Source organism: Ailuropoda melanoleuca, chromosome 15 (assembly GCF_002007445.2).
Source record: "Ailuropoda melanoleuca isolate Jingjing chromosome 15, ASM200744v2, whole genome shotgun sequence".
Taxonomy (NCBI): Eukaryota; Metazoa; Chordata; class Mammalia; order Carnivora; family Ursidae; genus Ailuropoda; species Ailuropoda melanoleuca.
This window is the reverse complement of record NC_048232.1, coordinates 84,146,174-84,158,778: the sequence shown is the minus strand read 5'-3', so window position 1 is coordinate 84,158,778 and position 12,605 is coordinate 84,146,174. Positions and strand designations below refer to the sequence as shown.

The 12,605-nt window shown below is 44.8% G+C and overlaps 2 protein-coding genes across 6 annotated transcripts in view; one reads left to right on the top strand and one right to left on the bottom strand.

Annotated features, from left to right (window-relative positions):
• The window catches only part of XRCC6 (X-ray repair cross complementing 6), a 28,297-nt gene extending 18,265 nt beyond the window's left edge, over window positions 1-10,032 (bottom strand). For 2 of the 4 annotated variants that reach the window (XM_034643602.1, XM_019809970.2), the window contains exons 1-6: window positions 9,903-10,032; window positions 9,191-9,274; window positions 6,401-6,513; window positions 2,740-2,878; window positions 2,223-2,477; window positions 1,315-1,498 (exon numbers count right to left, since the gene is read on the bottom strand). In XM_034643602.1, coding sequence (XP_034499493.1) covers window positions 1,315-1,498; window positions 2,223-2,477; window positions 2,740-2,878; window positions 6,401-6,513; window positions 9,191-9,266 — 767 coding nt within the window. In that variant the 5' untranslated portion in view covers window positions 9,267-9,274; window positions 9,903-10,032. The other 2 variants (XM_034643603.1, XM_019809971.2) reach the window with 2 other exon arrangements.
• Window positions 10,033-10,179: 147 nt separating this feature from the next.
• DESI1 (desumoylating isopeptidase 1) overlaps window positions 10,180-12,605 on the top strand; it is a 24,928-nt gene continuing 22,502 nt past the window's right edge. The window contains exon 1 of one of the 2 annotated variants that reach the window (XM_034643859.1): window positions 10,180-10,505. In XM_034643859.1, coding sequence (XP_034499750.1) covers window positions 10,418-10,505 — 88 coding nt within the window. In that variant the 5' untranslated portion in view covers window positions 10,180-10,417. The remainder of the gene's footprint in view (window positions 10,506-12,605) is intronic. The other variant, XM_002929280.4, reaches the window with a different exon arrangement.

Here is a 12,605-nt window from a genome sequence, read left to right as displayed (position 1 = left end):
AAAAGGGCTCCTGGGTGGCTCAGTTGGTTAAGCATCTGCCTTCAGCTCAGGTCGTGATCCCAGGGTCCTGGAATCAGCCCTGCGTCCAGCTCCTTGTTCAGCGGAGAGCCTGCTTCTCCCTCTGCCTCCGCCTGCCTTTCCCCCTGCTGGTCCTCTCTCTCTTGCGCTGTCTCTCCCTCTCAAATAAATAAATAAAATCTTTAAAAAAAAAAAAAAAAAGAGAGATATAAGTCAGAACTTAGGACAGTGCTTGGCACAAAATTACCATGCAATAAAATAATTCCATTATTTGATTATAGTGAGAACATTAATCATTTTCTAGGCCTGAGGCATTATTAGTTCTCAAACAGTTCCAATTTATTACTCCTATCACAAACCCTGCGACAACTCTTTCACTGAATGATACTAACGGCGAACGTCTGTAAATAATTACTATCTGCCATACACTATGCCTGGGTTATTTCGTTCAATTGATACGGCCATCCTGTGAGGAGGGACCATTTTTGCTCCCATTTTACTGAGGTCCAGAGAAGTTACATGACTTGCCCCAGGTTGCCCAGCAGAAGGACCAGGACTACAATCCAAGCCAACCTGACTCCAGGACCTACATTGAACCACTATTTTACCCTCTCTGCCATCCCCACCAAAATGTGTGCTAGATTTCCAAATAGTACTAATACTCCACTATTTCAGGAAGGGAGAAGAGATGCGAGGGTGTCCCTTTCTCCGAAAGGGGAAAGGAGAGCCAACAGCCAAGCTACAGCTGTAGCAACAGGCTGGTGTGTGGTTTCCTTAAAATCATTTCATGGGTTTTCTAGTAGAATTGTCAGGAATCTCTTGAAAACTGCTCAAAAATTACCAATGGTCATGTTCCCTTACTTTGAGGAACCCAGTCTAAAATGAAAGCCTGATGTGAACCTTTATAAAGCAACACAGGGGAGCCCTTGGGACTCAAAGGGTAAAGCTAAGAGAAGGTAATTTAACAAGCTGGTTCCTGTTGGTCTCAAGTTTATAAGAAATCAGAATAACTCCACGACACACTAGTGACTGCGTCTGAGGACGGCAGTAGGCCACAACTGTTTACCCCAAGGAAGTGGAGAGCTGTGTTACTCTGGAGAACTAGCCTACCAGCTCTTGCCAGAGGAAGAGAAGCAAATATGCAAATATCCTAGGCTGAAATAAGGCAAGTTTTTCGTGAGGCACACAGTTAGGCACCGCCCAGAGGGAAGCAGCCAGGGCAGCTCTGCCAAAGCCGCTCGGTGCTTACGATCAGGTAGGCACTCGCGGGCGGCCGGCCCCGGGCTCAGAGCACACCTCTGGAGCACGCGCTTCCTGGTCTCCTTGGCGCGAACCTTCCTCAACAGGTCTTCCAGTTTGCTGGATTCCTCAAAGTGAACCCCTAGGTCCTCATCCTCGGCTGTGCTGATGATATCTCGGTAAAACAAGGATATGTCGAAGCCCCCACGTTTCCTCAGGTGCATCAAGTCCAGGAAGATACCTGGGGCAAGGAAAACAATTTTCAGCAAGCGAGAACTTTTTTCAGTTAAGTCCAAATATGCAAAGAACTAGATGGATTATTAACACTTTCAGGACTTATAGAATCACTAAGGGAATCAGTTGCTATAATGACAACTTATTTGATATTTTTATTTTATTTTTAAATAGGCTCTACACCCAATGTGGGGCTCGAACTCCCAACCCCGAGATCAAAAGTCACATGTTCTACCGACTGAGCCAGGCGCCCTGACAACTTATTCAAACCACCACCATGCAGGGTAGCATGAAAAGTCTAGAGAAGCTCGCTCTAGTAGAGCCCTTTAGAAAGCGAATGCCCTTAGGGCACCTGGGTGGCTCAGTCAGTTGAGCACTCGACTCGATTTCAGTTCAGGTCACGATTTCAGGGTCGTGAGATCGAGCCCTGAGTCAGGCTCCACACTCGGCACAGTCTGCTTGGGATTCTTTCCCTCTGCTCCCCCCGGAGCCCCAACCGCTCACACAAGCATGAGCTCTCTCTCTGAAACAAATAAATCTTTAAAAAAAAGAGAGAGAGAGAAAGTGAATGGCCTCATCATTTTCAGTAGGAATGTTACACAGGTGTGTCTCCCCTGGCTTCATTTTATTCTTTCATTTCACAGTCAGTGGAGAAAAACAAACGTTGGACATCAACTATAAGGAAGCAGTAAGATTAAGTGCCCATGTAAAAGAACAGGGAAAATGCCAACCTGTGTCACGGAGGTCCCCCGCTTTGGTCCTGGCCCGGCTGGCTTTGGCACTGTCATCGCCATGGGGGTCATCTTCATTGGTGAACAGCATGACCCTCTTATGGCTCATCTTGACCCGGACGTCGCTAAAGAGGTTGGCACAGACCCACAGCACTTCACTTAGTGAGTAGTCCGATCCATGGCCAATTAGGTCTTGGAAATGTTTTTTCCCCTGCTCCCCTTTAAACTGGTCAAGCTCAAGCACTCGTTTAGCACCTGATCAGAGACAGCGGGTCAAACGGGCAGAAAAATCAGAACAGAGTCAGCGCCGCTTTTATAAGGCTAACAGAAGAGCCGAGGTCCCGTTCTCACCCCAGAAGTGTTTAACCCAAAAAGTCCACATCCCAGGAAGAAGCCCCTTGTGCAAGAAAGCATACTCTTAGTCAAGATGTCATCTACTTCCTTCTCCACATCCTTCTTTGTTCAGGGTAGTGACTTTCCAATGTAAGGGAAAAGCTGATCTTACACCTCTACTGACCTGGATTATCCAACTCCTGTAAGACGTAAATATTTTTGAAATTCACTGAATTTTTATCCTTCTCAGTACCATAGAACACCACTGCCAAGAGATCTTGATCACTGCTTATGATCTTATTGGTATACACACTCTGGATACACTGACAAAATCAAAATAAAAATTCAATTAATATTTAACTTACCATTAAATTTGAACTCCATACGTGCCTGGCGCATAGTAGGTGCTTAATATATTTGCTGAATTTGTACATGGCACTACATTAAGGCACGACCCCTACCTTCAGGAAAGTCATGAATCAGTGAGAGGGACGGAAATGTGTTTTATGCTATAACAAAAACCAGAGTGTGTTAAGTATATAACAGAAGTATAAGTAGTTCCTACCATAAGAAATCAGAGAATTAAAAACACATATGAGTCAGGGAGGAAATTCGGCTATACGAGGGAAAAACAGCCCAGTATTGGAAACAGAACACCCGGATGTGAGTCCACTGATGTCATTTACTTAATTGACTGAGTTTGGACAGGCTACTTGATCTTGCCTCAGGCAGCTTGAGACCAAGAAACAGAATGTACATACATAAAATAATTACATACGTGAAAGGTTTAAGCTAACACTAAGTAGATGTGACCCAACAATAAGTCCATAACTGCTAACAGCATCTTTTCTTTTTTTCTAACAGCATCTTTTGGACTAAAGTTTGCTTAATTACACAATTAAAGATGCCAGTATTCCAAGAAAGTCCTGTCTACCCATTTAAACTAATGTCAGCATCTGGTAAATCAGTGTCTCAAAGAGCCGCTCAGTCCTGTGACCTACTTCATTCTGGGGGGGCACTGACAACATCCAGTTTCTGAATCCACAAAGCTGAGAAATAAAGCAACCATGGTGACACCTCCCACCCGGCCACCATGTCGGGTCTGAGACTCCACCCAGCCTCCCTCAACAGTAATTCCCTCCTTATATGCAGAACTTAAAGTACGTCAACTCATCGACAATAATCTGCATGGCAAGTAGTTATTTCTGCAAGTATTTTAATCTACTCTGTTTTTTCCTATTGAAGTACAGTCGTAACACGTTACCTTAGTGTCAGGTGTACGACATAGTGATCTGACAGTCTATACATTATGCTGTGCTCGCCACAAGTGTAGCTCCCATCTGTCACCATATAAAGCTATGACCATACCATTGACTATATTCCTTCTGCTGTACTTTTCATCCCCACAACTTTTAATCTACTTTGAGCAGTCTATAAACATTTACAAATATTTGGCGAGGGCTTCTTCTAGGTTCTAAGAACTAAAAATATCAAAAAAAAATTTTTTTTGAGAAAATATTTTTTCATTGCTTATCAAATACATTATACTCATCTGTGAATGTCTCACTTATTTGCTACATAATACTATATTTTCTCTGGTTTCTTTAGGCATCGAGGGTTCTAGGAACCCTTTGAAATTATATGTAGAAGTGGATCTTTTTGGAGACAGGGTACACAGCTTTTGCCACATCCTCAAAGAGGGCCATAATCCTAAAAAGGTTAAAGCAGTGGTCCTCAAAAAGCAATCTCCAAACCAGTGACATCAGCATTGCCTGGGAACTTGCTGGAAATACAAATTCTTGGTCCCAGCTCTAGACCTACAGAACCAGAAATTCTGACCCAGGGGTAAGGCTCTGCATCTGTGCTAACAAGCCCTACAGGTGATTTTGAAAACCACTGCTTTAAAGTTAAGGACTGTTCTCATTAATTCTTTTGCTAGATGCAAGATATTCTGATTTGCCAACTACAAGAACTGTTTGTATACAAATTAGAACATCAGAAGCTTCTGTTTAGTTCCAAACTCTAAAAATATAAAGCACAGTATATACGATAAGTCTTTATAACTCTTCTCTATAAAGAAATGGTAATCTTTTGGAGGTGGAATTCACATCACAACATTAACCATTTTTATTTCATTTTAAATAGGCTCCATACCCAGTGTAAGACTTGAACTCACAACCCCAAGATCAAGGGTCTCATGCTCTACTGACTGAGCCAGCCAGGCACCCCCAAATTAACCATTTTAAAATGAACAATTCAGCGGTATTTAGTACGTTCATAATGCTGGGCAACCACCATCACTATCTAGTTCTAAAACAATTTCATCACCCCAAAAGGAAACACCACTCTTACCATTAAGCATTTGCTCCCCGCATTCCTTTGTCCCTATCCCCATTCCTGGTAACCACCAACCTACATTCTCCATGGATTATGTATTCTTTATTTCACATAAATGCAATGATACAACATGTGACCTTTTCTCTGGCTTCTTCCATTTAATATAATGTTTTCAAGGTTCACTCAACTTGTGATATCAATACGCCATTCCTTTTTATGGCTAAGTAATATTCCACTCTAGGTATAAACACTTTGTCCATTCAAAATGTTCAGGAATAAGACAGAGGTGGTGGTTACACAACATTATGAATGACTAAAACCTTTGAATTGTGTACTTCAAAATGGTTCATTTTATGGTATGCAAACCATACCTCAATTTAAAAAACAAAACTTTGGGGCGCCCGGGAGGCACAGTTGGTTGAGCATCAGACTCTTGGTTTTGGCTCAGGTCGTGATCTCAGGGTCATGAGATCAAATCCCGCATTGGGCTCCTCGCTCAGCAGGGGTCTGCTTGAGATTCTCTACCCCTCTCTGCCCCTCCCCCTGCTCACACTCTCTAATAAATAAATATATTTTTAAAAAAAACTGAACAAAAAAAAAATTTACTCCTTGATGTGGCAGGTACTATCATCCTCTCCATTATACAGACGAGGAAATAGATGTTTGGCAACTCTTCTGANACCAAAAGGTTTGGCAACTCTTCTGACATCATAAAGTTTGTAAGTGACAGAACCTGGACTTGAGTCCCTGGTTTTGATTCTATTGGGTATTTAGCTGGGAGAGGGATTGCTGGGTCATATGGGAATTCTATGTTGAACTCTTTGAGGAACTACCCTGTTTTCCACAGGAGCTGATCCATCTCACATTCCCACCAGCAATGTAAGTTTCTAATTTCTCCGCATCCTTGCCAACGCTTCTTAATATCTTTATTTTTTCCCCCTCTAAAATATATCCATGCTAGTGGGTTGTGATACCTCACTGTGGTTTTGATTTGCTTTTCTCTAATGACTAAAGATGTTGTGCGTCTTTTTGTGGGCTTCCTGGCCATCTGTAGATCTCTAGAGAAAATGTACATTCAAATCCTATGACCATTTTTAAATTAGGTTGTCTTTTTGTTGTAACCTTTTATCAACCACAGGTAATACTCAACTTCCGAATACCAATTACAAGAGGACTCATCTGGACACCGTAACTGCTGGAACTTCCTTTCTTCCTTCACACGCACATCTCTACAGAAGGAGGAGCCCTTCGGTACTACCCGGGCTAACACAGGAAGTGGGGGCAATGCATTCCTAGGGTGTGAAGTTCAAATACAGAATAAAATGGGCCTGTTCTCCAGCACCGTTACCTTTTTTTTAGCTCAGAGTATAGGTAGTCATCCTGGGAGGCTAACCAACATTGATCATTCATAAACAAATTTTTCAAAGAGTCCATAATTTTTAGAGTGGTGTTAATACTTTTTTCTTTCTCTCCTTCTTTCCTTTTTTAAAAATAGAAGGTAATCTTACCTGGATGCTCATGTCAAAAGGAGTCAGTTCAACTTCACCCTGAGATTCAAACATGGCCCTAGAACCATCAACCAAAAAAATCAAACTATCTCTTCCTGAATATGTATATTCTCCTACGGGGGGAAAAAAAGAAGAAAATGTTTGCCCTTGTGTTCATATTTATCGTATTTATTACTCATATAAAACAAACAAAAAAGCCCATTACAATGCCCACCCCCTCCCAAGAGTAACCACTATCCTGACTTTTAATAAAATCATTTCCTTATTTCCTTTATAATTTTATCATACAAGTGAACATTCCTAAACACTAGTTTTGACTTTAAAAAAATGTTTTTGGGGGGGGGCGCCTGGGTGACTCAGTCAGTTAAACATCTGACTCTTGATCTCAGTTCAGGTCTTGATCTCAGGGTCATGAGTTCAAGCCCCAAGATGGGCTCCACACTAGGCATGGAGCTTGCTTAGAAAAAATAATAAGTTTTTGAAACCTCTTAACCTATAGATACCCCCTCCCTCTTTGTGTTTTATAACTTATTTGTTGAAGAACCAGAATGTTGTGTTAGTACAGTTTTCCACGGTCTGGATTTTGCTGACTGCATTCTTTTGGTGCAGATTGACACATCCTCTGTCTTTCCTCCTGCAGACCTAGAGAGGCTTCATCAGATTCAGGTGTTCTTTTTTCCTTTCTGGCATCATAGGTGATGCTGCATTTTGTTTTGTTTTTTGGTTTTTGGTTTCTTCAAAGATTTTATTTATTTATTGGACAGAGAGAGACACAGCGAGAGAGGGAACACCAGCAGGGGGAGTGGGAGAGGGAGAAGCAGGCTTCCTGCTCAGCAGGAAGCCTGATGGGGGCTTGATCCCAGGACCCTGGGATGATGACCTGAGCCGAAGGCAGACGCTTACCTGACTGAGCCACCCAGGCGCCCCATGCTGCGGTTTTAGTAAAAACACGTAAGATGGGGGCTCCTGGGTGGCTCAGTCAGTTAAGCATCTGCCCTCGGCTCAGGTCATGGCCTCAGGGTCCTGGGATCAAGCCCCAGTCAGGCTCCCTGCTCAGCAGGGAGCCTGCTCTTCCCTCTGCCCTTCCCCGCTGCTCATCCTCACCCGCTAGCTCACTTGCTCCTCTCTCACGTTCTCTCCCAAACAAATAAATAAAATCTTTAAAAAAAAGAAACACATAAAATGTCTCATTGTCTCCGTTTTTTTCACACTGCTGCTTTTTTTTTTTTAAGATTTTATTTATTTATTTGACAGAGAGAGAGAGAGACAGCCAGCGAGAGAGGGAACACAACAAGCAGGAGGAGTGGGAGAAGCAGGCTCCCAGTGGAGGAGCCTGATGTGGGGCTTGATCCCAGAACCCTGGGACCACGCCCCGAGCCGAAGGCAGACGCCCAACAACTGAGCCACCCAGGCGCCCCAACACACTGCTTTCTAATACAATAAACATAATTGTCCATCTGTAAAACAATATGGCGATTTTGGGTCAACAGTCCTAAACAAAAATTTTATCTTGACCCAGTGAATTCTACCTCTTAAAGAATTCTACCTCTAAAGAACGTAAGATATGGGAAACCCCTTATACAAAATTTTTCACAACGTTGTTCACTGAAGTAAGAAATTGAAAATAACTAAAATGTCCAACGGGAGGCAGATTAAACTACAGTACCTTTAAAATGAGTTATAAAGACAACATATATGTAGTTACCTGGGAAAATATATCCATAATACATTAAGGAAAAAAGGCAGAACACAAAATTATATATATATAACATGAAAAATACATATTATATATATGTATGTTTAAAATTCTTTTTGGAAGAAGACTGGTGCAAATTAAAATGAAAAAATATATATTCACTATGATTAGTGATAAAAAATCAGATACAAAGTGGAGCGCCTGGGTGGCTCATTCTGTTAAGCATCTGCCTTCAGCTCAGGTCATGATCCCAGGGTCCTAGGATTCAGCCCCACGTCAGGCTCCCTGCTTAGTGGGGAGCAGGCTTCTCCCTCTTCTCCCCGCTCCTGCTCTCTCTTGCTATCCCTGTCTCTCTCAAATAAATAAATTTTAAAAAGAAAGACATAGAGAGTTAAGAAATATCAGAATAAAAGATGAAGGAAATCTCCTTCAATGAAGGCAATATGCAAAATGCTGGCAGTGGTAGCGTTTGGATGGTGTAGGGTGGTGGATTATATAGATTACAGTAAATTTTATCTTTTATGTTATATATTTTCTATGTTTCTCACTTTTAGTAAAAACAGTTTAGAATTTTCTTACCCAGGACTTAAATTCACCAGTATGTAGATTACATGTACCCTTTTTTTCTCTTCCTTTATCCTTTGTGTTACTACCTTACATACACTCCCAAACTTCGAGGCCAAGGATGAGAGAATGAGTCTTGTAACTGTGTTGCTCATGTTTTTGCTTTGGTTGCTGCAGTTACTGTAGGGTGAAGGCATTTTTATACTGAGGTCCTACAATGAGTAAAACAACTCTCTGGGTGAGGAAGGGTCTTACCTGAGCCACCTAAGGTGACAAAGGATACCAATGTTCAGGGTCATTTACTGGAGCTCAATAGATGTCTATCTACCAGTACCCAGTAAAAGTTTAAGGCCAGGAATGTCCCATAGACTAGAGTAGGACCTGGAGAAAAGAGCCTGTGTAGCTCTGCAAAGTTCAAAGGGAGAAAAGCACTGCAGATTCTCTGGGGAGAGAAGGGTAAGCCATTAGACAGCAGAGACAGGGAAAGTCTTTCTTACACACAGAACAGCACACACGTTAAAGATACTTACCACCTGCTTCAAGGCCCTCTTCTTGTTCTTCTTCTTCATTGCCCTCGTTTTTGTAATAAGACTCCCAACCTGACATATTGCTTACTGCTCACCAGGTGAAAGAAAGTTATGATCAGTAAGAAGGAAATTTAAAAATATCGACTCCTAGACTCCTTTGAGATCCCGCCCTAAAGTCTCAAGATTACTGGTGAGGAATGTGGATGCTGGATCCCGCTGCCTCCAGAGCTCTCAGTAATTGCGATGCATTAGTATATGGTCATGGGCATCATTCCAGCAGCGGCCTCGCCTCGGCTATCCCTTAGGGCCGCTTCAGGGCTGCTGGTGGCCCTCTGACTCGGGTGCTGGGGCAACCCAACCTGGAGGTCCCGTCTGGCCTCCGGCACCATCTGGACCTACGGGATTCCTGCTCCAGAGTACTCGATCCTCCAGCGGACCCACTGTGCTCAACCCGCCCCCAAATCTCCCCCAACTCCTCCGCCAGCCACGCCCAGAGGGGGGTCTCGCTGCAGGCCGGTCTCAAGGCCAGGTGCCGCCTCCCACGGAGGCGGGGACGGGGACCAGAAACTGTCTCTACCCAAGGGGCCGCACACTTCGTGCTGATGCAGCCCCGCGAGGAGGCTAGAGGGACGCGCAAGACTAAGTGAGTGAAGCAGGTCGAGGCCAGCCCTGGCCGGAAAGCAGGGCACACACCGAACAGCTCAAACCTCCCTACCTTAAGCTCAAGGAAGAGATCAATTTGGATAGAAGGCGGGGCGCCGCGCACGGAGGGGCTCCAGTCCGCGCTCCCAATCAACGCCCCTACGTCATCACGCATAGTGCGCACATTCCTCCTCAAATTGACACGCCCACTTCCACCACCAGCTTTCCACAACCGTCCCGAACTAAGTCGACCGAGTCCGCGAAAGCCCCGCCCCCTTCCGCAAAGCCCCGCCCCTCACCCTCCGTCGGGACGGTAAGCACATGCGCAAGAGTGCGTCCCCGCCCCCGCCCCCGCCCTCTCTTCCGAGTGGACCCTACCCGTCCCCGCTCTGTCACCTCACAGTAGTCGTTGCCGGTGGCGGGTGTGGGGGCGCGTGCAGCGCAGGGCCGCCTTTCCCCCGCCCCTGAGCCCGGGCCTGGGCTCGGTCCCCCCGCTCCCTCCGCTCCCCACCCCCGTCGGGTACGGGAAGGTCCAAGCCGCTGCCGGGTGCCTGAGGGACTTCGTGGCCGCCGCCGCCACGGGTCCCGATGGAGCCGCCGAATCTCTATCCGGTGAAGCTCTACGTGTACGACCTGTCCAAGGGCCTGGCCCGGCGGCTCAGCCCCATCATGCTGGGTGAGGGGGCTGGGGGCGGACGAGAGGGTACCGGGACGGCCGGCAGAAGTAGGGAGGCCTGGACCACGGCTCGGGGGGAGACGCGGGGCCCAGAGGATGGAGGAGAGCCCGAGTGGAGAAGGGAGAGGTCTGAGGTTCGGGTGCTTGGAAGTCCCACTTTCCCGACTTCACGTTTGAATCCAGGAGGAAGGGATGGAGAGTCACGCCCTCCCTCTGCCCTCTCAGAGCCGTAGGTTGAGCCGGCGCTGCATCCCGGCGGCTCCTCCGCCTCACTTGGGGAGCTCTTTACACTCCTTCCTCAGCGCAGTGTAGGGGAGGCGAGGATGCCTGCCGCGCGGTGCCCCTCGTGGTGAAAGGGACACTGCGGAGGAGCTCCCCGGTGGCCCTTAGAGAGCGTTCCCTCCGTGCCAAAAGGAAACACTCTGCAGTCTCTGAGGTAGATGGGAATAGGAAGCTACAGCCGCACGGCCGTTGCTCCCAGGTACAGGTCAAGTCAGGTCGGCTGGAGCCCGAACTCGAGAGTTCAAGTTCTGCCCTGACAGTGGGATCATGTCAACAGTTTCTAAGTTCAGTGCTTTGCCCAGATGGTTAGAAAGCTATTCTCGGGGAGGATTGGATACTGTTGTGTCAGTAAGGATTAGTAAAGGAAGTATTTCCGTTGTGCTCCATTTAAACTACTTACCTACCAGGAGAGAAAAATCAGCCCTAGTTCGCTGCACATCAAACCTCATTATAACCCAAATGCCAAATGTCTCATCTAACTTAGAAATTGTTGAGTTTGTGATTTCAGTTGATATTGGGCAGGAAAAGATTCCGGGAATTAAAAAAATGAACAGCTTTGGCAACATCCATTTGAATGGCTAGTTTTTCCTGGCTTTTATGGACGCATTAGAGAATGTTTTAGTTCATCTTGGTAAGACAAGAGGGCTGAAGTCAAGTAAGCAAGGCTTCTTTGGAAGGTATTTTTTCAATGTCTTTGAGTTTCTGATGTATCATAGTGAGTTGCGCTTAATCTGTTAACCCTGGCCCAGTGAATGGTTACTCATATTTGGCTTCACATCAGAATCACCTGGAATTCTTGTTAAAAATACAGATAACTTCACTTTCAACAAGTTTTGTTCAATGAACATAGAGAAAAGAAAGTTGGAATAGTTCTTTAAATATTCAGGTGTGTTTAAAGCAAAGGACTTATACATGCTCACATAGACAATTATCTGGAAGAATACATAAGAAATTGAAACAGTGGTAACTTATGGAAAGGGGAACGTGATGCCAAGGACAGGAATAGAAGGGAGACTTCACTATAAGCTTTTTGTACTTTTGAATTGTGTACTATACACATATGTTATCTATTCAAAATAAGCAAAGTTTTAAATCTATGGATTCTAGAGCCTCATTACACAGATGCTAAATAAGAAACTTCTGGAGTTTTGATCCAAAAATCTGTATTTTTAATAAGCTCTTCAGATAATTGTTATGTAGCCAATCCATTATTAGCTAGAAGTTTGGGCCTAGATCACCAGTTGTTAAAAATGAGTAAGGCAAAGCTGAAAGCAAAACTTACAGAGTCATGGGGGAATGTGCTAATCACTAACAGATTACATCAGTTAAGTTCTAACTAAACTTCTTGGAATGGAGCCATTATTTGGTTAGTTTGATCATAGCTGTAAGTGCCCTTAAGAATCACTGCTTCATGATTCATTCAACAGATTGTTTTTTGAGTGCCTACTATGTACTAGTCCACGTGTTAAGATACTGAGGAGAATATATTGAGCAAAGATGTTCACTGCCATCATGGAGCTGCTTACTGGGGAAAATATTAAAAATAGGCAAAGAAAATAATCATTTCAAATAATAATTGTGATAAGTGTTAGGCTGTGCAAGAAGCAAACGGTGCTGAGACAGAGAGGGGCGCCTGGGTGGCTCAGTCGTTAAGCGTCGGCCTTCGGCTCAGGGCGTGATCCTGGCATTACGGGATCGAGCCCCACATCAGGCTCTTCCGCTATGAGCCTGCTTCTTCCTCTCCCACTCCCCCTGCTTGTGTTCCCACTCTCGCCGGCTGTCTCTCTCTCTCTCTGTCAAATAAATAAATAAAATCTT